This window comes from Talpa europaea (assembly GCF_964194135.1).
Source record: "Talpa europaea genome assembly, chromosome: 13".
Taxonomy (NCBI): domain Eukaryota; kingdom Metazoa; phylum Chordata; class Mammalia; order Eulipotyphla; family Talpidae; genus Talpa; species Talpa europaea.
The window spans coordinates 88,968,856-88,993,428 of record NC_140080.1 but is presented as its reverse complement, the minus strand read 5'-3'; the positions used below and the strand labels follow the sequence as shown (position 1 = coordinate 88,993,428).

At 49.6% G+C, this 24,573-nt stretch overlaps 1 protein-coding gene across 1 annotated transcript in view; it reads left to right on the top strand.

Moving 5' to 3' along the window:
• Window positions 1-2,933: 2,933 nt before the first annotated feature.
• CCBE1 (collagen and calcium binding EGF domains 1) overlaps window positions 2,934-24,573 on the top strand; it is a gene marked incomplete at both ends in the record, with an annotated part of 172,481 nt that continues 150,841 nt past the window's right edge. The window contains 2 exons of the mRNA XM_084252903.1: window positions 2,934-3,067; window positions 3,479-3,559. Of these exons, the coding sequence (XP_084109029.1) occupies window positions 2,934-3,067; window positions 3,479-3,559 (215 nt within the window). The remainder of the gene's footprint in view (window positions 3,068-3,478; window positions 3,560-24,573) is intronic.

Genomic DNA, 24,573 nt, shown 5'->3' with positions numbered 1-24,573 from the left:
GTTTTGTCTATTACAGGAATGTTTAACTTTTTGGGGGGCTGGTGTCCATACATGGCCAGCCACATCGTGCATGGTGCTGTGCTCTCCAGCCTGGCCCACCAAGTCTGACACTAATGTAGTGCTGCTGTCAGTAGCTGCCAGGGAGTTTAAATTCCAGGCCTCCAGGCAAAAATTTTCAAAAGGTCTCTGCTTCGGCTCACCTCTCCCAGAAATGCTCTGACCACCCACTCTCAGGATTTCCTCCTGAGGCAAACCCGGCTTACTTGCTTGGCCCCAGCACCTTCTCAGCCACCTCATACTCATCTGTGCTCAGTGCAGGGGCCCAAACTAAGGAGGCGTCAAAGTCCGCTCTGTCCCTAGTTCTCTGCCATGCAGCTGTGCATAATGCACAGAACTGCTCATATCATTTTGGGCCTGGGTTACACTCCTGTAAAGGCAGGGAGGGCCACATTACAGGTTGGTTCTGATCCAGCAGACGGGTAAAGGAGGAGTCCCAGAGCCCTCGGTGGCTTTTGCAGGCTTTTATTGGGGTTTACCAGGTACACAGCAGGCAGAGTTGCTGGGGGGCCAGAAGGCTGGCAGGCGTTCCAGCCCCCAGCAAGTCTACACTCTTTCTGGGCTCTCTGGCCTCGTTCTGCTTCTCTCTCGGCTTCTCTGCTTCTTCTGGCATCCTGGTGATGCTGCCCTTGAAAGCCCAGTCTCAGCCCAGGTGAATCCCATCTACCTATGCCCACACCCTACACCAGGTGCCCGCCATCAGGCATGCATTCAGGACCGCAAGGATCCATCATCAATCCTGACGGCGGGAGGGCAGAGAAGCCTGATACTTTTACCTTACCCTACAGCTCCCTTTAAGGCCTCCTGGCCCCACATGTGGCTTAGCAACTATCTAAGCTGATAACTAATCTCTGCTCTCTATTATTTGTAGAACGAACAGCCACCATGCAACAGCAGAAAAACCCAAACACAGAAAGATGAGAAAGAAAGACAGCAAGATAGCAAAAGAGTCATTAGTAAGAAAACAAAAAAAGACACAGACTGGCCTGCAAGATGGGGTTAAGCCCTTCTATGGCACAATATAATGTTACAACTTTTATAAGCTCCAGGATGGGTTGATTTTTCATGTGCTTTGATATCTCTTTAGCAACCCAAACAGCCATGGGACTTATCCAGAAAGTGGTAAGCTAGTAAGTTAAAACAAACTTCTGTGCAGAACACTCATTTATGTTAAAAATAATAGTAAATGTCCACTGAATGCTCAATATGTGCCAGGCACTGTGCACCATGCTTCGTAAGGCATCACCTTATTAAGTGTTCAGAAGCATTTATAAGAAGGAGAAAAAGGAGTTTCAGAAAGGTAAGAAACTTGACCAAGAACACTGGGAGGTTGGGGGTGGTGGTGGGGGCGGGGGGTTGTGCAGAACCACACAGCCTGGGGTTGAACCCAGGTGTGCTCTGACCCCATGGGGGCCGCTCTCAGGCTGTGCAAGCTCGGGGCTACCACGTGAAAATCCATTTTTTTGTGTGCAGTGCTGTATTGTAATAACACGTCTGTTTAATGGTCTGCCCTGTTGTGTAAGCTTTGTAGCTAAAACCCATTTACTAAAGCAAAACGTCTGACTCTTAGTTTCAAGGGATATTGTGAGGAGCAAATAAAACCATGAATATGGAAAAACCTTCGGAAACTGGGAAATCACTCCCAGAGGAAGGAGGCGCCTGGCCACTGAAAATGTCAATAGGTTTGTGATAAGTGCAGATTCGGTTGCTCAGATTATTCTGAATCAGAACACCTGCTTACCTCCCCAAGGCGCACACCGCTCACTTGGGACCAGCTCCCTTCCCCCCTCCCGGTTCTGGGGGTGCAGAACCGCGCCCTGGTGAGGATTTAGGCACTGCAATGCACCCCATGCTCTTCCCAGGCCTGCTCACTTGCCCGGCTCTGCAGGGACGCGCACATTTCTATTTAATGGGCACAGAACCCTCCTAATGTTCCCCAGTGTGAAGACACAAGCGTAGACGAATCACAGTCGGGCCTCTGCTAAATGATCCAATTTACAGCCCGCGCGGGGTTCTCGGGGTGCGCGCAAACCACCGCAGCCTGAACTAGCAGGTAGCGGGGCGGTGGTGCCGCCTGATGTTCCAGGGGCTGCTACCTCCGACGCGAGGGCGTGGCGCAGAGCAGCACGAAGGCTCCAAGTTCCCAGAGAGAGCGCGGGGAGCTCGCGCTTCCCGGCCTCGAGGGCGGGAGAATCCGCGACTATTTGCACAAATGTCAAGGCTCGGGGGACTTTGCGCGCGGATTCCAACCGAGCCAGACCGCGCTCTAGAAACTGTGCTGTTTCAGGTTAAAAAGGCAGTTCTGGGGGCTCGCTGGAGCCCCCCATCTCCTTCCTCTCGCACTCAGCTACGAGCGCGCCGGGATGGGGCGCGGGGGGCGCCGCGGGGGTGCCGGGGCGGGCAGGCGAGCGCGGGCCCCAGCCGGTCCGCAGGCACCGAGTGGCCCCGGCAGGAAGCGCCTTAACCCCGTGCGCCCCTCCCTTTCCCGGGTGCGCACCGGCTCCTCCTCCTCCCGGTCGCGCGACTCTGGTGCAAAAATGCAAACTGCAGCCCGCGCTCCGCAGCCTGCCCGCCTCTCCCGGCGCAGGACGAGGCCGGAGGGGAGCGAGCCAGCCTGAGGGACCGGCGTGAGCGCCCCGAGAGAGACGACCTAGGGCACGCTGGAGCCCGCTTTCACCTGCTTGCAGAGCTTGCATCCTGCACCCCAACTCTCCCGCCTCACAACACCCGCAAACTCCCGCGCCCCGTGCAGGTGGCGCCAGCGCCCCTGAGCTCCAGCGCCTCCTGCCGGGGGTCGGAGGGCGGCGGCGGCCGCCGAGGAGCCGGCGCCGGGGTGGAGAGAGCTCCGAGCCGGGCAGGAGCCGGGAGCGTCCCCGATGGTGCCGCCGCCTCCAACGAGCCGGGGAGGAGCGGCCAGGGCGCAGCTGGGCAGGAGCCTGGGGCCGCTGCTGCTGCTCCTGGCGCTGGGGCACGCGTGGAGCTACCGAGAGGAGCCCGAGGAGCGCGACAGGTAAGCGCTGCCGCCGCTGCTGGGTGCGCCCCCGGCTCCGGGGCGCGGGCGGTGCCCCCCACCAAGCCACCCCGAAGCGACCATGCGCCTTTGCCCCGCCGGGCACCGGCCGGGTGCTCGCTCGTGCAGGGCGAGGTGAAACTCAGCTCCCGGGGCTGAGGGTCAGGGCTCCGCGATGCCCCGCCCGGCGTCCCTGCTGCCCCCCGGTGCCCCGCTGCTCCAGTCCTTTACCCCGGCTCGGGGCTGGTTTCGCTCTGGGGGGCGCCCCCCTGGCCCCCCTGCCCCGGAGTCGGCTCCCGGCGCGCGCGGGGGCACCAGCGCCCGCAACGCCCTGCAGCTCCGCTGCGCTCGGGATCCTGCGCGCGCCCGCCCGCGGGGAACCAACCAAGTTGCCCCTCAACTTTTTCCTAGAGAAGTCTGCTCAGAAAACAAAATCTCGACCACCAAATACCCGTGTCTGAAGCCTTCAGGCGAGCTCACCACCTGTTTCAGGTAAGTCTCAGGGTGCAACACTCCGCACCCCGGCTGGTTGGGAAGGTGGCACCGCAAAGGAGGGGTTTGGAGACGCGCTGGGAGACCGGGACCCGGACCGGGACCGGGACCTCAGTTGTGCTGGGGGTGCTCCCGGGTGCAAACCTTTGTGTGTGTTTTCTGGGCCGGAACACTCGCGGGCACCCCAGTCTGCACCGTTTGCGCCCCGAGATCCTGATTGTTCACCCGCTGACCACTCTGGAGCGTTTGCGCGGTGACCGGTCGGAGGGGAAGAGGTTGAAAGTTTATGCAGGAAAGTGGACTGAGCTGTGGGTGTCAGCTCTGTGGCAGAGCAAAGATAAATGACTGTTTTTGCGTCTGCGTTTTGTTTTGAAAAACACAGTCAGCCACAAAGAAATACTTGACCCTTGGCCGTCTTTTGACCTTCTGCTGGGACAGAGCGTAACTGTCAGGCCTCTGTGGGCCAAAGGATGGGGGGAGCAATGCTGGTGGCTGATACTTTTGTTGCGGCTCGAGAGAGGCATGATCTTTATGAAACTGCCCCCCACCCATCACCTGCCTGTCACCTGGCTGCATGGCAAGGCCAGGACATCAAGAGCTGAAAAATGCTTCCCAGGTGGTTCTTATCGCAACAAAAAGAGAATCTGTTCCTTGCTTGCAGCCCTCTGGAAGTGAGGGTCATTTCCCCCCACCCCCCCTGCTGTTGATGTCTTGGCTTCTGTTCCAGGGAAAGCAGGCGATGAAGGAGCAAACACCCATAAACGTTTATTAGTTGCCTGCTTTTTACAAGTACTGTGCAAGCTACTGGGATCACATGCTCCCCAGCCTTAGTCTGTAGGGGGAATCCTGTGCATTTTGGTGTGTCAGGATAAACATTGAGTCGTGTAAGGTAACATGGCAATCCTCAGAAGTGCACTTGAAAGAAAAGCAACTTTTATGTTTTCACAATGCTGAAGCAAATGGATCCGTCAAATGCTTTCAGCTGTAACAAATGTTTTACATGTGCCAGCATTCGGGTTCCAGGCTGGTCAGGTGAGTGAAACAAAGACATCACCAGCTCCGCGGAGTACCTTGCTGTCCTATTGGTCACTGGCAGTGGGATGTCAGTGATCGCCAGGTCAATCAGTCGTCGCTCCTTGGGCTTGGGGAGGGCTGCTGTCTTTGGGACTTGAGCAGTAAACACTGAATATAATGCGACTCGGTGGGAGCGCACGCGTTCACTAGTGCAGGTTAACTGGTAGGATCTCCTGGCTGGTGAAGCCACCTGGTGGTGCTGCTCTGGGATGGCTGCCTGGCCCAGCCCATGATTCATCCACCCATGTGGTTTTTCTTAGGTCATGTTGTTCACCTGGAGAAAGCCTTTAATTCAACATGTTCAGTGTCCCTGAGATGGTTTGCTCATTTGTTTAGTCCTTGAGGGTCAGATTGCACATAAATCAGTGATGTGCAATTTTCAGAAAATGTTGGTGCCTCATTAGTGTTTCAGGCTGATTCTACTTGTTAAGCTGTTTGTCATCTTCCAGTTTTTGAAAACAGCACGGTGCTCTTAAAATTAAAAATCTCTAAGACAGAGTGTCTCAATTTATGTTTCAGTAACTGCTGTCTGAAGCAATAGTTTCTAAGAGCTAATAAAAAGCAAGTGTATTTGGTATCAGTTTTTGGAGAATGAGAGGGTGTTAATGGTTCCTGTGAACGATGATTTTTAGCTTTTTTGGTGTTCAGGTTATGGAAGTCAAGGGCTCTGTTTGGTTTTATACTTTCTATAACTTGTTTCTTAAACAGAAAGTTGGTTGGCAATTGCTGACCCCATTTTGATTTGAACCCCAAGAATGGAGGACTGTTGTGTTTCTGGGCTTGTGAATTCTGATTGTCCTGGTGCAGTATACTCTTGCAGCTCCCAGCGTGGGCTCGGTGTGTTAGGGATGCAGGCCCTGCCCCAGGCCTCCTGAGACAGACCTGCATGGGGTGGGCAGTACAGCTGGGGGAGCAACACCCCAGAACCCGGGACATGCCCTCTGTCCATTCACAGACCCTCAGGAGCTCGGAGGCCCCTGCCAGTAGTTAGTTCCCAGTTGTTAGTTCCTCCTACCACCCTAGCCTGGCAGTAGATGGCCAGCCCCAGCAGCCAAGAAAACCAGCCTTCCAGGAAGCTGGGCTCGCCATCCTCAGGTGACCCATCACTAAGCTGTCAGTAATGTGGGAAAGAGGCTGCTGGGGGCTGCTCTGTCTAGAGGGTCTCACTCTGTCCCATGCCTTTGGATGAATAGTTTTTAGTGGAAGGTTTAGCCCAAGTGAAAGAATGCTGGAAATCACTGCTGAACTTCTAGAAAGTGATCTTTGTAATCAAGTGATAAGAAACCCTGGAGGATGAGTTTTGTGCTAAAATGAGTATGGTAGATGAGGGCTGTCTCTATGCCTGGAGGACATGAAACCTGTGAGGTGGAGAAAAGGTGGCTTCAGAATAGTCTCTATCCTGGGCCCCACCCCCTCTGCTCTTGTTTCCCATGGTTTCACCTGAGCTTCCCACATCAGCCCTTTCTATTCCACATTAAGTGACAATTTGAGGACTTACTGTTCTAATGCACTTATGCACATTATCTCTAATCCTCAAAGCCACTCTGTAGCATATTATCTCAGTTCCACAGAAGAGGAAACTCAGTTAAGGGGATTAAGTAAACTTGCCCAGGGTCATGAAGTTAACACATGTGAGAGCCAAGATTTAAACCCACCTTTGTTTGACTTCAAAGCCTGGCCCCTTTCATCATCCCAGAGGTGTCCACAGGTGGGCTGACCTTTGCAGGTCCTGGGAGCTAAGGAGGAGGGCTATAAATCAGGAAACACGATGTGATAGAAAACTTCTGAATTACTGCTACCCCTGAGATCTGTCTTAGTGGAGTTTGTATTATGGTATTAGCACCAAATTGGTTCATACGTGCACTGCTCTCCTTCCTTGTAGGAATTCATCTTAATCACACGGTCTGTGTCTCTAGAGACTTTCTACCCATGTGCATGGAACCAAGTACTCAAAGTGTAAACACATTGTAGGGTAAGTGAAAAAGCATCAAGCTTTTCTGCCCTCCCACTGTTAGGACTGATGATGAATCCCTGTGGTCCTGAATGCATGCCTGATGGCGGGCACCTGGAGTAGGGTGTGGGCATGCGTAAGTGGGTACACCTGGGCCCAGAGACTGAGCTTATAAGGGCGGCGTCATGAGGATGCGAGAAGCAGACATCGCAAGAGAACGCTGGAGAGCACAGATAGAGTGAAAGCTTGCTGGGGGCTGGGAGGCCTGCCAGCCTCCCGGCCCCCCCAGCAACCTTGCCTGCTGTGTACCCAGTAAAATCCCTATAAAAGCCTGAAAAGCCACCGAGGGCCCCGAGGACTCTATCCTCCTTAACTCTGTCTGCTCGGATCATAGAGATGCTGCTCCATGTCCTCCTGCCCCTACACACTTGCTGAATGAATGCTAGTGAGGACTGAACAAGCCATTGCTGAACATTAGAAACTAGTATCAGGCATATTTTCACCAGTAGTTACGATGTCAGAGTCGGATGTGACTTTTCTAGGCTCTAAACTTACTACAGCCAATCCAAGCTCGTGGCATTATCCTCTGCCCGTTCAAGTTTCCCCAAGGTTGATTTTCCTTTCCCAAACCTTATAGTTTGAACAAAAGGTTTATGTTTACCTTTCCTTTTTGGGGTTGCATGTCCATAACATGACACATTTAAAGCCTTCTTAAAAATAAAACCAGGAATATTCTTGTGTGTGAAAGACCTCAACAAAATCCCATATTTTAATTGATTGTGGCTGTAACTGATAAACATTCTAACTAAATTGGAGGTCCTAAGGATTTGAATGTCTATTTAAGCTTAAAATAGGAGCAGAAAATGTGGTGAGCATACGATACAGCCCCTGTCTCAGAGAGCTCACAGACCTGATTTGAGATGAAGGCCTTTGAAAGTGTAATCAATACACAATGGTACATGATTGATTTCAAAGCCATGTGGTTCATTCTATACCATCGATGGGGAGATTAGAGCGACTAGGAAGGGCTTTATAAGACAAGACCTTGTTCTTTAACAGCGTTGTGTGTTTACGTAGCACCAGCTCTGACCCGAGGCCCAGCTGTCACTCACTTGTGTTGCCAGTCACTGGTTTCTTACCAGACACAGCTCTTGCTTGTGTTCCCATGGGAAATAGCAAGGATGCAAAAGCTATGATTTTTCCTTGAGATGATGCAGCAGCGCTGCCAGATGCTGTTTAAAGGTGAAAGTTAAAGTGGTACTTCTGCAGATGTGTTAATTTGGAATTTAGAGAGCAAGAAGTTCACTTAATTAGAGCAGCACGACCAAATTAAATGCCTTGGACCTGAGGCTGGAGGAGGGAGGCCTGCTGAAGGCAGTGGAGTGGGTCACTGAGTTCCTCCAGAGGGCTTTGATGTCAAAACAAACTCTCTGCCCCAGCTGGAACCGCAGCTCTTCGCAATTGTTTTATGACCCTCAACAGCTTCTTGACCTCTGTGCTCTAGTTTTCTCCTGGTAAAGTGCTACAGGGTTTCTGTGCTGAGTTGCTATATCCGGAGGAGTGCTTGACGATAATAGCACCTCTCACGACTGCTGCATCTCCCTGATTCTGGCAACTTGCGTGCACATAGTAGGTGCTCGTGGGCATTTGTTGAATTTTTTTTAGTTTGTTAAGCTTGACAGTAGACGTATTGGAAAGGGCAAATTCAGACCATAGCCAGAAGCACATCAGTTCTTTACAGGTGCTTTTCCAAGTGGGTAGCCCGGAAAATCTAGTACCTTAGAAAACTGCAGAAAACATCTCTTTGCTTCCTTCCATCTCCTGGACTGCCCGCAATGCCCTACTTGTTTGTAAGTAGGGTGGAATAATTGTTACCCAATTTAGAGGACCTTGGAGGTCTGTCCCTTGCCTAGAGTCACAGAGGGCCTTAGTGACAGAAACAAGAACAGAAATCCCATCCTCAGCCCTTCTGCTTCCCGTCTCATAACTAACGTAGGTTAGGACAGGCAGACAGATTGGTGGTGTGATTGGGAACTCGGCCCTGCCTTCCCCCAAGAAGGCACCATCCCTGGCAGCCCCTCTCCTGCTGTGCAGGAGGAAGCAGTGTGGCTTCCTGCAGGCCTGTTCAGGTGGTCTCTGGTGTTAAACCTCCTCTCCCACTGAGGACAGCCTCTGAGGGCCCGGGCCATCGCTGGCCTGTCCCCTACAGTCCCTCAGAGGCTAGCCCTGCCTGCACAGTGCACGTCGAGTGACTGAGCAAATGCATGTTAACATAGCAAGTGCATGATGAGATGTGACATCATCATTCGGCCTTCCAGAACAGTTGCTTCCCAGCCCTTTCTCCTCCGCTCGCTGTGTTAGGAAGGCTTTCTTAGGAACCGGAGCCAACCTGCCCCTCAGAGATGCTGCCGTTGTCTCATCGCTTCCCAGCTTGGCCTGCTCGACTTTAATCTCGCCTGTGTTTATGATGCTGATTCTGGCAGGTGTCGCTGACTCTAGGACTTGCTGTGTGAAATGACACCTGAAGAGGACGGGACGGGGTGTCGCTGTGCCCCCTGCTCATCGTGCCATGGACACTGGCAGCGCAGGGAGGGTGATGGCAGTCCTGAAGACGGACCCTTTCTTTTGAAGTTGAACAGGTGGTGGAGGAGAGGTGTGGGCCGCACCAGCCTCGCCGTCCCTTTTCATGCCTTCTCAGAGAAACAGTAGAAAGAGAGGAAACAACTGACAATGGATCTGGCCCCTGAAGGCGGCCCTTTCACTGCTGTGTCCTCCGGGACCGGATCTGGTTCCGCTCTCATTGTCCCTGAGCTGTGGACCCCTGACTTCTGCCTTCATCTTCTCAGGTGGAGCCTGGGTGGTGCACCCAGAAAAAGCAAATGCCTGTTTGCTTTCTTCTGCGGTTCTCTGTGCTCAGAAGAAAGTTTGCATTTCAATCAGTAGTTGACATGTCAGTGCCTTTGAGCTTCCCCAAATCCACCGGCCTCCCCCTATTCAGCGGGGACCTCACTGCTTTTTGTGATTCTGGGGGTCCCCTGCACAGGGGCAGCCCAGTTATCCGGGGAACAAAGGTCTCCCTTCTGTTTCAGTTTGTTTTTATTTGGGGGATGAGAAAGGAGAGAGCTATAACATCTGCAGCTGTTCTTCTGCCAAGTGAGGTTCTTCCTTTCCCGTGAAGCTGTTTCTCCATTTTGAAGTTTGACCACCAGTTTTCACTCATTCAAATACTTGCGCGCACAGTGTACCAAGCATGAGGGTTCTAGGTACTCAGAATACATCCGTGAATGGGGCAGAAAAGAAACTTTTCTCCTGGAACTTATGGATTTTAATTCAATTTATATTTTCAGTGTAGGAATTTTGAGCCAAGGATGTCCTTTGGGACTTTTCAAAAGTTATTTTTGGCGTGCATCTGATGATTGTTACATTGGGGAGGCTAAGAGTTTGAGATTTCCTGTGGCCCAGCTGTATCCTTTCAGCAAAAGAAAACCCACCCTTCTAAGCGGGGACACAAGAACCCAGGGTTGGGGGTAACCAGCATTCCCTCTGCGGAGGTGCTAGCAAGAACTTAGCATGTGTCACAAGTTCCTAAGAATTGTTGGAATGTGAAAGCAAATTCCCTGGCCGGTGCCCTGGGAGGTGGATGGCAGCTTCAGAATTGGCTCATCTAGAGGACAAATCTCTGCCGAGGTCATTTCTTACTTCCTAAGGTGGCTTTATGCAGAGTGCTCTAAGAAGGCTTGCCCCCCACCCGCCCTGGCATGCTTTCATTTTCCCAATAATCCATTACGCAAGTGTTGTCTAAATGTCTGAACCTTTTAGACCAGATGTCTTCATCCTGAAACCTCTGTAGGAGGTGGAGTGGTATTGTTTCTGCAGCATATTTAATCCCTGTTGAGCAAAGTGGTGCATCTTTCTGGCCTCAAGGTGTGTTCCTTGAGGGGTAAAGGCAGGGAGAGGAGCTCAGTGCATGGAGATCTTGCTGCCTTGTTAACTGTGGTCGAGAATTAACTAGAACATCTTTCCTCGCCCTTCATGGTCCACAGACTTGGACCATAGCCATCCTCAGCCTCCACATCCATTCTCCAGCTGGTCCTCTCCTGCAGGATGTTCTGTTTGCCCCTGTGGGTAAAGCCCTCCATCCTCTGTCCTCTGGGAAGGGTGGGGGCAGCCAGGCCTCGCTGCTCTGGGAGTTTGGAGAAGAACAGGTGTGGGCAAAGCAGAGCTGTGGTGTACTTCTACACAACTCAAGAATGATTCTTACAATCTGGAGTTAGAAGTGTTTTAAGAATTTTTTTACTTTTTTAAAGGGTTTAAATAACAAAGACTGCAGTTTGCCAACCCCCATCCCCCACAAAGCCTCAGATACCTAGTGACTGGGCCTTTCCAGAAAATGTCACTTCTAAAGAGCCATCTTAACACAAAGACCAGCAATGGGCTCTTCCTGCTGTGTGGCTGCATTCTGCTTCCCCAGAGAGCTGCCTTTGGGGGCGTTTAGTCTGTGCTTGAGTCTTGGTGTTGCCTCGTTGTGTTGTGTTTGGATCTCTTGGTGGGACCATCTTTGGTTATGACTTGGTTTCCTGCTCTCCAGGAATCAGTTATTGATGAACTGGAATGTTGTTTCAGTCATCATCCCTAAATGATATGCCAAAGGAAAATAGCTTGTAGGTGTGCTTTTAAGAAGCTGATTTTGTTACAAGCTAATTGCTAACTTCCTGCTGCTCTTCAACACATCCCCAAGATGAGCTTTCCCATGTCAGTTGAGTGATCCCTTGATTGCCTTGCCCAACACCCCACCTTCCTTAGCTCCTGATTGCTGGGTGATCATCACATGGTTTGACAACTCAAAGTCACCTCTCTCGAAACTTCAGCATGTCAGGTTTGAGTTTTCTATGGTAGGAAACGTCATTCAAAAAATCAAAGGATAGTGTATATTTGAGGAAAAGTCATCTAGAAGGTTATTTTCAAGCAAGGGTAGCACGTGATGATATTGGAAAGCATTTTACCCACAGAACTTTTCTTTCAAATTTACAGTAAGGGCCTCCCTGGTGGCCTACAGGGTCAAGTCTCAGTGCTATCACCACTAGGGCCTAAGTTCTGTCCCCTGCCAAGGATCTAACCCACATGGCACAGCAGACCTCTCCTGTCACGCCCGCTGCTCCCCTCAGCAGGGTATTTCAGTCAGTCTGCCTGTTCTGTACCCTACTCTCTGCTGAATCCTTTCACCCTGCCCACCTCTGGCCTACACCCCAGTTCTTTTTTATTTTTTGTGGGACCCTCGCCGGCAGCCGGGGAACGAACCGGCACTGGAGAGGCTGCGGGCAGCCTTGCAGCCCAGCGCTCAACCGATGCGCCACCAGGGGAGGCCCCCTACACCCAAGTTCTACATCAAAAAGGGTTACTGTCATCTGTGGTTGCATTTGTGGAGCCCCCAAAACAAATAGTAACATTCAAGATGAATGATCACGATCACTATAACATAATAATGAAAGCCTTGAAATACTGAGAATTTTCAAAATGTGAGTGACACAAAATGAAATCAACAGCAAAGTGAATTTGCTGTTGGAAAAATAGGCCAAAAGAGTTGCTGGAAAAATGCAGCATCAACAAATCTCATGAAGGCAAGGGCACTGAGGTGATGCCTCTGACACTGAGTCTGAGGGGAGAGAGGTGCGGGGGGGTGGGGGAAAAGAGCTCTCTGAAAATGCTGAGGCGGAGAAGCAAAGTCTGATAAAGGAGTTTTGGAGAAGGGCACAGAAGGAAAATGTTGGATGCACCTCCTGGCTTTAGGGGCACAGCAAAGAAATAAATACAGGTATAAGAGTGTGATCAGAGAATTCTATGGAGATGAAGTTGGGTGGAAAAAAATCCCCATCACATGGGAGTTTCTGATCTTGGTAACAGGTATTTTAGCTTATATTTTATTCCCTCTCCTACCATCCCTGTGTCATCATGTCCTTTTCTGTCCCCTCCCTCTTAACCTCAGAGCCCTCAGGGTGTTTGTTGGTGTCCAGTAGTTGTTGCAAGCGTTTTATGTTGACTTGTCTGTTATATGAATGTCCAATGTTTGCATTGTTCTGAGTTCTGACCTGTCTTGCTACATATCAAATTCCCTCCATTGGTTGAAAATGGCTACATTTCACCCTTTCTTGGGGTCATGGTAGTCCATGGTGTGTATACACCCCATCTTTTTGATCCATTTGTTGAAGGCAATTTAGACCGCTTCCATGTCCTAGCAATTGTAAATAATGCTGCTGTGTAATAGTGTGGACCATATGGATTTTGTTTTGCTGATGGTTCCAATGAAGTTTTAAAAGCAAAGCAGACTAAGTTTTTAATAAAGGTTGACAGATTTTGACATGCAACTTTTTCACTTTTAAATGCAAGATCTCATTATTCATGCCTTTCTGCCTGCATGCATGACTAAACATTTCTTTAAAAAACTCATGAAAATGCAAAAAAAAAAAAACACCCCAAAACTCAAAAGTAGAATTGCAACTTTGATAACCTGCAGTGTGTGTCCACTACTTGGAGGTCAGAGGTCACGTGTGGCTTTCCGTGGTCCCTCTCTGCTCTCACTTGGCATTGCTCTTGATAATGTGTTTCTTTCTTTTGGAATTTTCCTATAGAGAAAAGGCTCACAATTTTTGTGGTGACAGCATTTCGTGACAGAGTGGGGATTGCCTTCCCAGGAACCCACCAAGACCACAAAGAGTGTTTAATGGAGGCCAGGGCATTCCAGAAAATACTCTGCAATTTGGTTCTGGCAGACTCTGAACGGCTAGAAGAACCTAGAATGCACATCATGGGACCTTGACTCTGAGTAAATGTGGTTGAAGGAATTTTTAACAATTGTAAAAATTGATTTTAATATTCATTTGCATCTGTTTTCCAGCAACTGGTCTAACATGTTCTGGTCTGACTGGGTGGACGCAAAGATTTTATACAGGAACCCTGCACTTGTGTGGAGGTCACTTAATCATGCAACCATTTCTGTTTGGAATGCAGCTAAGAAAGGAGGGAGGGAGCCCTGAATACCAGAACAGAAGCCCACATTGATATGTTCACAAAGAAGTGTGAGCCCAAATCTTGTGTGCCTTCCCAGCCATCATGGCCGTGCATGGAGACTCGCTCTGCAGGGCCTGACCTTGCTGGATGTGGCTCGAGTTGTCCCTCCAGCCCCAGGGCAGGTGCCGGGCAGCTGAGGTTCTAAGCCAGACGGTCTGGCTCCAGACCCTTTGTTCTTAACCACTGGCTCTTCTTAAAGACCTGACAATTGTGGTTACCTGGTTTTCCTGCCAGCCACAAATGAAAAGGCATTTTAGAAGGAAGGAAAGTGGACTGCTAGAAATAGGGATGTTAGTTTTACTGGTGATGACTGGTAAAAACATAAGTCAGACAAGTTATCGAAAGTAGACACCCTGGCACAAGAGTAGGGTGACTTCAGTCAGAGAAATGTATCTTCTCACAATTCTGGAGGCTCAATATTGGAGATCAAGGTGTTGGCAGGTGGGGTCCCTTCTGAGGTGCCCCCCTAGCTGTCTTCTCTTCATGTCCTCATGTCTCATATCTGTCCACTTCTCATAAAGACACACCCTTTCATGTTAGGGCCCATTCAGATGACCTCATTTTAATCCTGTAACTTCTTTAAAGGCTGGTCTTTGAAAAGCCACATTCTAGGCCTGAAGTTAGGACTTTGGGGAGGGAGGAAACAAGTCCATAACATTTCCTCCCTCTCGCCACAAAGCCCCCAGGCTACACAGGGCCATATGACAAAGGTGACATTCTTTTTTTTTTTTTTTTTAAAGATTTATTTATGCATACAAGAGCTGGGGTACAGGCCAGAGATTCAGGGGGAGAGAGGATCCACCAGAGACAGAGTGGGGAACAGAACAGGCAGACTGCCTGAAACACACTGCTGAGGGGAGTAGCGGGCGAGACAGGATAGGTCTGCTGTGCCATGTGGGTTGCTCCCTGGCCGACTGGGGATCGAACTCGTGCTGCGGAGGCTGTGGATTGCTTCATAGTGCGGTGCTTAACCCCTTGTGCCACCAGGGAGGCCCTCAAAGGTGACATTCTTGATGCACTCTCTGTGGGTATCACTGTTCACCATGATGGCCCTGAGTCAGCCAATGAATTGAGGGTGCCTTCAACAGTACCACTGAGGGAGGAAAAGGATGTCATTTTATCTGAGCTGGCATAGACCGTGTCTGTGATGTCTTCTGTGGGAACCTAATGACGGAGCTGTAAGCCGTTTTCTCTCCACACAGGGAGACATCATTAAAATGCAGATGCCCAGTTCCTCACCCCCATCGGGTTCCTCAGCTTTCCCTGTGCATGTGAAGTTTTGAGAACATCCTGCATGTTCCAGGGCTGGCTTGTCTGCGCCTCCCACTTGTAAAGCTGTAGCTTGTGATTCACAGCCTGCACTGCACCTTGGAATCCCCTGATGAGCTTCAAAGCTATCCCAGCGTCCAGGGAGCACATGGGACCAGTGACGTCAGGATCCCTGGAGGGTGGGAGTTGGGCACCAACCATTTTTTCAAGCTCCTTGCCTGGGTCCCATATGCAGCCAAGATTGAAAACCACTGTCTTAGTCTTAGAGCAAAAGAGATGGTGCAAACAGCCGGGGTTTCTTCCTTCTGTGGTCACTAAGTCTTTTGCTGCAGTGGCTGCAGGTCCAGACCTTTCTACAGAGAAATGCACAGGTAAAGCTTGTGTCGGCAGACCACTCTCATACCTGGGCCCTCGCTCTCATTGGCTAAGTCCTACTCTTTGTTCTGATTGCTTTCCACCCTCGTGGCATTTGGGGGCGTAAGGAAGTGGGCCAAAGTGCAGCAAGACGGTAGGCCATTTCTTAGGAGTTCTCAGTTTCTGATGCTGATCATTTCTTAATCCAGTGGTGCAGACTCCATCCCTGTTCATTTCCGACGGCACACTCTCAGCTTGCTGTCTGGAGCAACTCAGTGACCTTCGGTGCATTAAAACAAAACCAAACATATTTTGCTTTGTTGGTTGCACTGCATGAGCCTTCTCCCAAGATATAAGCATGGTTGAGGATATCGTAAATGAAGGCTTCTCAGTGTCAAGCTGTGTTTTTCTTGCCTCGCAAGCATCAGTCAGTCTCCGCGCAGTGTGACAGGGGAGCTGTGTGCTGGCAGAGCTGCACTTCCCATTCCATTTTTATGTTTCTCTTCAGTGCTTCAGCCCTCCCCTCTGATGGCAGAGAGATCTCAGCCCCCAGCAAACGCAAGGATGTTCTGGGTCTGCTTCACTTCACGTGGCCCAAAACAATCCTTTCTGTGGTTTGACCGCGTAGTTCTCTCCGGAGCCCTATATTTACCACATGACCTTCGCTCAGGCAGCCCCCAGATATGTCTGTATATAATGCACAGTTGCATACACGTAATTGCATCTTTGTTGTAACAGTCATCGTGCTGATGAAATCATAGAAATTATAGATGAAGCGATAAAGGCAATGTAATTGCATTTTTGTGGATGGGTGTGCTCCTGAGGGTCACGGGATTGTCTGAACTGGAGGCTGGCAAGACAAAGTGGTTACTAAATGACCTGAATTTTTCATATTTTCAGAGTTGACAGCAACACGAGGGTGGCGCCCTGTCGGGCCGGATGCAGTGGGAATGGAGATGTAAAATCTTAGAATCGTTCCCCACCTTCACTTAACAATTTATTCCCAGCCTTGCCACCGCCCCTACATTTGCTTCCTTTCCCAGCACCCTCCAGCATCTGGGAAGCACATTTTCAGTTTATGGCACGTGTTCCTCTCTGGTGACAGCTGACATTGATGTCAATGACGACGCATGCTTGAGGCTGGTGACCTGGTCTGGAGGCTCTGACAGCTGCTGTCTGAGGGCAGGGGGAGTGTGAGGCCTGGGCACACACACCTGGAGCCATTTCTGGGGTGGTGACGGCTGTGGGGAGCCTGTGCCCCCAGGGATGCTCCAGTGTAGAGTGTCCCTTGCAGCTACCTGCCATCAAGATGTTGGTTCAAGCTGGACCTTTAAGACCTGCTCCTGCCAGCCCTTCCTTGGCTGTTGTGGAAAACCACTTGCTGTGTCCATCCCGTGAAACACGCCCGTCTCGTCTCAGCATGTGTTAAGTCCCCGCTTAGCCACCGCTTCACTCTGCTGGATTGTTCTGTGGCTTCTGCTCTGGCTGCACCTGCCTTCATGCTTCAGCTGTCATTGGATATGACAAAAGACTGCTTTCACTGAATATTTAATGTCATATCTTAAAGAATATAGTCTTCGAAAGAGTGATATAAAACAGTGCCCCACTGTAGAAATGTACAATTAGAATGAGATGCCTCGACTTGGTTTTGATCTTAGGGGCAGAGCATTTACTCTTTCACTGTTTGGGGTGATGGCTGCTGGGGGGTTTCTCTGCTGCTCTTCAGCAAGTTGAGAACGTTGCTATTTCTGATTTGATGATTTTATTTTATTTATTGACATGACATTAGTTAAAAAATTATGTGCGTTCCAAATGCCCAACAACGGGATGCAGTAGGAGTGGCGATGCATGTTATCCTTCCTTATTTTAGCTCAGTCACATTTCTTGCAATGATACTCTTGTCTCAAGCTGTTGCCCATTCTGTTCCCTCTCTGAATAAAAGGACTTCTTTGCTTCAAAAGAGCAATGCCCTAATCCCAGCCCCCAATCTTCAGAATTTACATGTTCCCAGACTCCCTGCCACAAGTCTATCCCCACCTATCTGGTTCTCCACTTTAAGTCCCTGTTTTATTCTGTCACAGCACTTGTGGCTTATTTTGTGTCTTTCCCCACCTAGATATAATAGCAGGGGTTATGTCTGCCTTAATTTTGTGTCCCGTGTGTCTAGCACCTTGTTGGGTCCATGTTGGTGCAGAATAGTCTGGAAGTGAGTGAATACACATGGTCACTGTGTAGTAAGATCATCCTCTGAAACGGAGCCATGTTTATTATTTGTGGATGTAAATTTATACTTGGATCCACTCCAGATCTGTAAGGCAGTTTATAATACATAAAATATGAGATTGTAAGGAAGTTTACAATGCTTAGAATATGAGAAGATAGTATAAATTAAAAAGACAGACGTCTAGAGACCTAAGAAGTGGAGCCAAGGCTGAGGCATAGTGTGCATACCATAAAGACACAGGCTTCGTCCGGGCTGTGAGCTCTGAGATCTGGAGAGCCAGCGAAAAAAATCATTATACAAGCCCTTGTGTAAACACTGAACAGCGCCCGGGAGAGTGACAACTCTTCTTTATATTAAGACCAATGAGAGATTTTGCTCAAAGGTCACTGTAAAATAACAGTATATATTGAGATGAAGATGTCCTTCCAGCGGACACGACAACTTTCATGGGATCGGTCCTGGTAATGACCTTCAAGCATGGCTGCCCTCCCAAGTACAGTCTCAGGCCCATTTATGGGGCCATAGGATGCTGTCCAGCCTGGCCATGCGGTGCGGCGGGTGCTGCTGCTGCTTTGATTATGCTGCTTCAGGAGGGGCTGGCAGACTTTTTGACTCTTATTTATAACCTCCTCTTTGTCTTAACCCTATGGTGCCGGCTTTTACTGTTGCGTTGTTTCTTCTGTTCCTTGCTCTTGTTAAACATCTAATGGTCCTGCTTTTTTCCTTCCAGACTTTGTCCTTCCTTCCATCCTGTCCCAAGGTCTGATGTACACTTCCTGTAGCTGCATCTCTAGTTTAAGCACTGCTGGCCTGCTAGGCAGTATTTGGGAAACATCTGATTGCTGATAGCTGGATGGGCCAACTTTCTTATCTGTCTCTGGATGCTGTGGGTCTTTAACTCAGTGATGCGGTTACGTTCACTGTCACCAGGATTCTAAAGAGAAGGGAGATGAGAGAGGATGTTACAGTACTGGGGAAGAGTACAGTGTTTTAAGGTGGGAGCTGTCCACTCCCAGAGCAAGACTGCTCAGAGCTAACACTGAAGAGCAGAAACCTTCATGATGGTTCTGTAACTGCGTGAGAGCAGGTGAAGTTGCTGCAGATTTTAATTGTTGCTTGCTTTGAGTGGAGTCAGTCATTGAGCACAGTATATTATATATAATCACTACAGTAGCTAAGCAGAAGTAACATTTCCTTTAGCACCATGAATAGGATATAATATGGAAATTTCTCCAGCAGGATCAGCTTTTATACCACAAATTGCATATAATGCAACAGATTAATTAGAGATCCCAGGTTGTTGTGACTGTCACTCTTGGCAGTGACACTCCCCGCTGGAAACTAGGACTATCATAGGGACAGTTTGGTGGCACTTAGGGCAGCTGATTCGTTTTGGGTACTTCACTGTTTTTATGATCTGAGCTGCAATTTAGTGTTTAACTTCGGTTAATGGACTCTCTACTTACCATTTTGTCCTCTATGAAAAGTCATAGGTGGTTAAGATAAGACCATGTACAAAGAAAGTACATAGGACAGTGTTGAAAAAAAAAACTTTTGAGCAAAACCTGGATATGATTAAATGCTGGATTTGCTCAAGGGCATTCAGGTTTTACAGCTACAAGCTATTTATTAAATCCCTAAAGATAATATACTATCAATTTGATCCTTTAGAAACTCCACCTTTTTTCCCTATGGGAGCAGTTAGTCTTTTAACCATTGTTGATTACACAAGATTTCTTAGAAATGCAAATATTGTGTAACTACAGAAGAGAGTGTTAAATTTTTCCAGCCTGCTCTAAATATACACTTAATACATGAAGTTAGACTGTTTTCAAAAATAATGGCTTTTTAATCATTGTAAGGATAACGTATGGAACACTTACTGTGTCCTAGGCACTGTTAAACTGCGTTTTCTTTAACCCTCTCAACACGCTTATGAATAAAACATACTTTTTATTCCTCACTTAAGAGATGAGCTAAATTAAGGCTTATGCTTGTCAAGGAAGTTGCTCCAAGTCACATGGCTTATAAGTGGCAGAGCCACTGTGGAGTCATTCCTAATTTTGATAGTTTATTCATTTCTTAATTTCAACAGCGTTTACTTCTGTCGTCTGTTGCAAAATGACAAGCCCCCCCCCACCCCCCCACCCCCGAATCTCAGTGGCCTCAAATGATTTTCTTGCTCACAGTTCTGTGGGTTTGCAGTGTGGGCTCAGCAGGGGTGGTCTGGCTCCGCTCCACACGCTCTCGGCTAGGGAGGCTCAGCAGGGCTGGAGGAACCCAGAGGGCTCCGTCATTCATGCACTGGGGCCGTGCTGCCAGCTGCCACCTAGAATGCTTTCCTCCTGGGAGGGCCCTTGCCACTGTGCTGCTCATTTGTCATGGTGGCACCAGTCTTCCAAAAGCACAGAGACAGGAGCTTTTTAGGCCTGGACCAGTGAAGACTAGCACTAGCGAGGCCACCCATGGCAGATGCTGGGGGCCAGGGTCAGTCTGGGCTCCAGGGAGGTGGCGTGTGGAGTGGAGTGGGAGCCTGGACGGCGGCCATTATCACAGCTTCACTCTAAAGACCGCCCTGGACAGAGCCACCACACTCCTTCGCTTGGCATCTTCTTTGTCTTCTAGTCTCATGTGCTCCTAGGGTTCTCCAAACGGGTACCTCTTTGCTACATCTCTACCTCTCTCTTTTTAAAAAGATTTGTTTATTTATGCATGCAAGAACTGGGGTACAGGCCAAAGGTTCAGGGGGTGAGAGGATTCGCCAGAGACAGAGAGGGGAGCAAAACAGGCCGATCCACTGAAATATACTGCTGAGGGGAGCAGCGGGTGAGTCAGGAGAGGTCTGCTGCTCTATGTGGGTAGCTCCCCGGCCCGGGATCGAACTCGTGCTGCAGTGGCTCAAATAGCTTCATAGTGCTGTGTCTTAACCCCTTGTGCCACCAGGGAGGCCTCTCCACTTCTCTTACCACTTCTTTGCTTTATTTTATTCCCTTTTCTGTTTATTTCTATACATAAGAGCCATGTTCGGGGCCCCGAGTTCTCTGTTTGCAATAACATACGTCACACTCCCTGCAGAGAGGCCACACACCCACAGCGAAGGCCTCGTTGCTTCTCCTGTCCTTTTGGGTGTTGGAGTTTCCCTCTTCTCCTGCTTGAATTCAACAGCTGTTATCTCCAAACTGGCACCCTGTCAGCCTTCTCGTGCCTGCGAGCGGGTGGCTTTCCTGGCAGGCCTGCTCTGAGGGGTGAGCATCCGTCCCTCTTACCTTCCCTGCAGCCTTTCCTTGGTCTAATCCAACACATAATACCCGCCTCTGGACAGGACTTCCCTCTTCTTTCACCCCTCACGTCAAGGCTTGTCTCACCGAGTGGCTGGCTCAGCAGTGTTTAGAGCCCACCCTCCCGCCGTCTCCCCCACACACTCCCTGCTCCCCCACAGCTGCTGGGCTTGCAAAATGCTATCATGAAACTGACCTGCTGTCACCTCCCTCCCCTGCACCCTCCCCTCCCACTGCCTCTCCTTGCTGGGTGCCTCAGCTGAGTCCAGGGCCCACAGGCAGTCACTGCCCGCCTCCCCAAATTTAAGCAGGAAGTTGCCTTTAGTAAAATTATGAAAATGTTTCATTCACCTGCTCTTCCACAGCATCTGCTTGGGACCCGATCAGCTTTGAATGTCCACCTTGGGTTTAGATTTTATTTTGAAGAATTTCTGAAATGCTTTGTACAGGGGGGTGATAGTTATTTAGGGGGGTGGGTGTGGGGTGCCTGGCAGTGTCTAGGAGGTTGTGCTAAGGGAGAGACAGGCGGAGTATTTAGAAGTTGCAGCTCTGAGGGGTGGTTCCTACTTGGAATCACGCAGGACAGGGGCCATCTCATCAATGCCCGCGGGCTGCTGTGACGAGGCGGGACTTCATTGCGAAGGAGGCTGATGACATGTCCACCCTCTTCCTAGGACCATCCCTTCCCTCTTAAGTCCCTGCTTCCTCATCTTCAACATGTCTCACTTTGTGAAACTTCTTTTTCTGCCTTTGATTCTTGGGAAAGAATCTGTGGTCATTTATATATTGGTGGAAAATTGCAATAAACTTAATAGTTCTGCCCCTTCAGAATTCATATATTGAAACCTAATCCCCAAGTTGATGGCATATGGGGGTGTTTCTTTCTTTGGGGGGGATTAGGTGATGAGGATGGGACCCTCATGAATAGTGTTAGTGCCCTTATAAAAGGGACCTGAGAGAGCTCCTTCTTCTTCCTACCACACTAGGACACTAGCAGCCAGGAAGCCGGTTGTCACTAGACCCCAAATCTCCTGGAGCCTTGATCCTGGACTTTCCAGGATCCACAATTATGACTGATAAGGGATTATTAAGTCCACTAGTCTACAGTGTCATGTGATATTCCCAGGTCCCCCCAGGCCAGACACCCGTGCTTTTCATTGCTCACACCAATGCCCATATCTGCCCAGAAGTTCATACCATTTCTGTGCTCCACAATGTCTGGGGACATGGGCATGAGGGTGTGGTGGGCCTTCCCACCTCAGCCTTTGGGTGCCAGCGCCTCTACTGCAGAGCTGGGGCAGAAGCAGCTGTCCCGGAGCCCAAGGGGAAGCCTGGCTTCTGCCTTGGCCCACAGGCCCTGCAGGGCAGCCTTCCCACATCAACCCCTGACCTGGCTCCTTTCAGCCAGAGACATCCTTGTCTCTCTACCCTCCAATGCTCTGGCCATGGCTGGGACAGCCTCTTGCTCAAGGGATGTAACTTTCAGGGAGCAAAGAGCTGCTGTCAAACACCTCTCTTCTCAGAAAAGATGACTGGTGAGGACAGGAGTGTCAGGCACAAAGGTAGTGTCAGCCTGGAGATGTTGGGGCCTGGACACTCAAGAATAGTGTCCAGGGTGTACACATGGGTGAGCGTGTGTGAGGGGAGATGTATAACTCTGTTTTGGAAACTAAGCGCAGTGGGAAAGGCAGCACTTAATCTCTGATCAGTTTCTTGTGTGGGAAAACCCCCTCCAGCCCCACAACTGTCATGTTTCACCTTATGTGCTCAGCAGATCAGCTGTACACCTCCGAGGCCTTGACAACACAGCATCCGTGTCTAGGAATTGATCTTCAGGAAATTATTAAGGATGTGCAAAAAGATATAGTTGTAAGACAGTTGATTCTGTTTTGTTATGAATATAAAAATTTGAGAACAAAACCTAAATATGCAATAATAGGGATGTAATTTAAAATACATCCATGTGGCATGTGGTTTAAATGAATATTTTCTGAAATAAGATATGCTTGTGACATTATGTGAAAACAGAATGCAGATGGGAGAGCGGAGCTGTTTTGTAAATGAAAGCATGTGTTTACGTGTAAGTGTACCTGAATTCTTGTCTGACTTGAAAGAAACTTTGAGTGACTATAGCGAATGTTCTGTCTTCCAGGTAGTGGGTTATTGGCAGCTTTCCACCTGCTTCCTTTTATTCTGTTGTGCTGGTTCTTCTCTGCCCTGCCGGCCCCACTCCACCTTTTCCCTCCTGCTCTTTTTCCTGTCGGGGCTCGTCAGTGACTGCCCAGCAGCAGAGAAGAGGCTGGAGAGAGAACTGGGCATCTTTCTGCCCCAGCGTCCCCAGTCCATGGGTTGGTACTGGCTGGGCACCCCCCCCAACACCTCAGTTCTCCATCTCACTGAGTTCCTGCAGCTGCCTGTCCCCTTACCCCTTCAGGCTGTTGGGGGTCACAGTTTCCTGCTGCTGGTGGTCCCTAATGCTTTGCATTCTCCTCTCCCCAAAGCTGTGGCCGGGCCATCTTTGTAACTTGCTCCACCATAAAAGGTTCCTCCTGGACCTTGGAGGACCATATCAGTATTTTCTAGTATGTATGCAGTGAGCACATGTTTTTTATGAAACAGAAAAACAGGCCCGGTAGCTCTGTGGTACCCTTTGTGATAATCAACCCCTGTGCATGGGGTGGGGAGGGGCGGTTTCTGCAGGTCCTGCCCGAGACGGACCTCACAGGGCCATCGCAGAAGCACATCAGTCCCGGCGTAGCCACACCGGGGTGTTGTGTTGCTCCCGCTTTTACAAAAAGAGGGACCTTCCCAGCCAGTCATTGGAATGTCCTTGGCTTTGCGCGCATCCCCAACATGTTCAGGACAGTTTATCTTCACATGTTGGTGGACTTGATGAATTCCAGCCCCATGGTTAAAGCCACGTTCCTCCGCTGCCAGCAGTGACCACAAAGCAAACAGATGTAGCTGAGACCCCCGACTCCTGGTGCCCAATTAAGTGGGAAACACTTAATGGGAAGAGCCAGGCCCAGAGTGTATAAATGAACTCAGATATAAACACTGCTGCGCCGGCATGCAATGGCCCCCTGCCCGCTGGAAGTAGGCTTTTGTTTTGTCATAAGAAAAGGAGAGCTTTCCCTGTTGTCTACATGTAGTGAAGTGACCCCCAGATATTTCCATGAGATTGAGAGGAGCTGCAGCTGTAAGATAGGAAGCCAGATAAATGGGTGGTTAAAATGATGTGGCATGCTCTTAGCTTTTGAGGAATTTTAACAGTAAATGGCTTCATCTGATAAGCTTGACAATGATTAACACATATTTAGAATGAAACTTAAATGCCGCCCACAGAGGGTCTCCCCTCCATTGTTATGGGCTCCAGGACAGAACAATATTTTATCCCTCTGTTTCCCAGCACCGCCCTGGTGCCAGCTCCCTCCCCCAACACTACAACCTGTGCTTTGTGCTGGGCTTAAATGTCTGCATCCTCCTGAACCTGCGGTTAGAGTGTGGTCCCCCTTTTCCGTGTCCCCCTCTCGTCTATGTCATGCTGTTGGCACATTTTGTAACGATCTATTTGGGAATTGTTCTTTTCCCTACTAGACAATTAGCGGCGTGAGGGAGGGATCTAGTTTGGTCACCTTCCTACCAAGTAGCTGCCAGAAAGGACATCCTCGATGTTTGGGGAATAGAATACAGTTGATTCTCATCATTTGTGGATTCTATATTTGCAAATCACCCTGCTGGCTAATTTTTGTGACCTCCAGGTCAATATTTGCTGGGATTTGGTTGCGGTGCAGACATG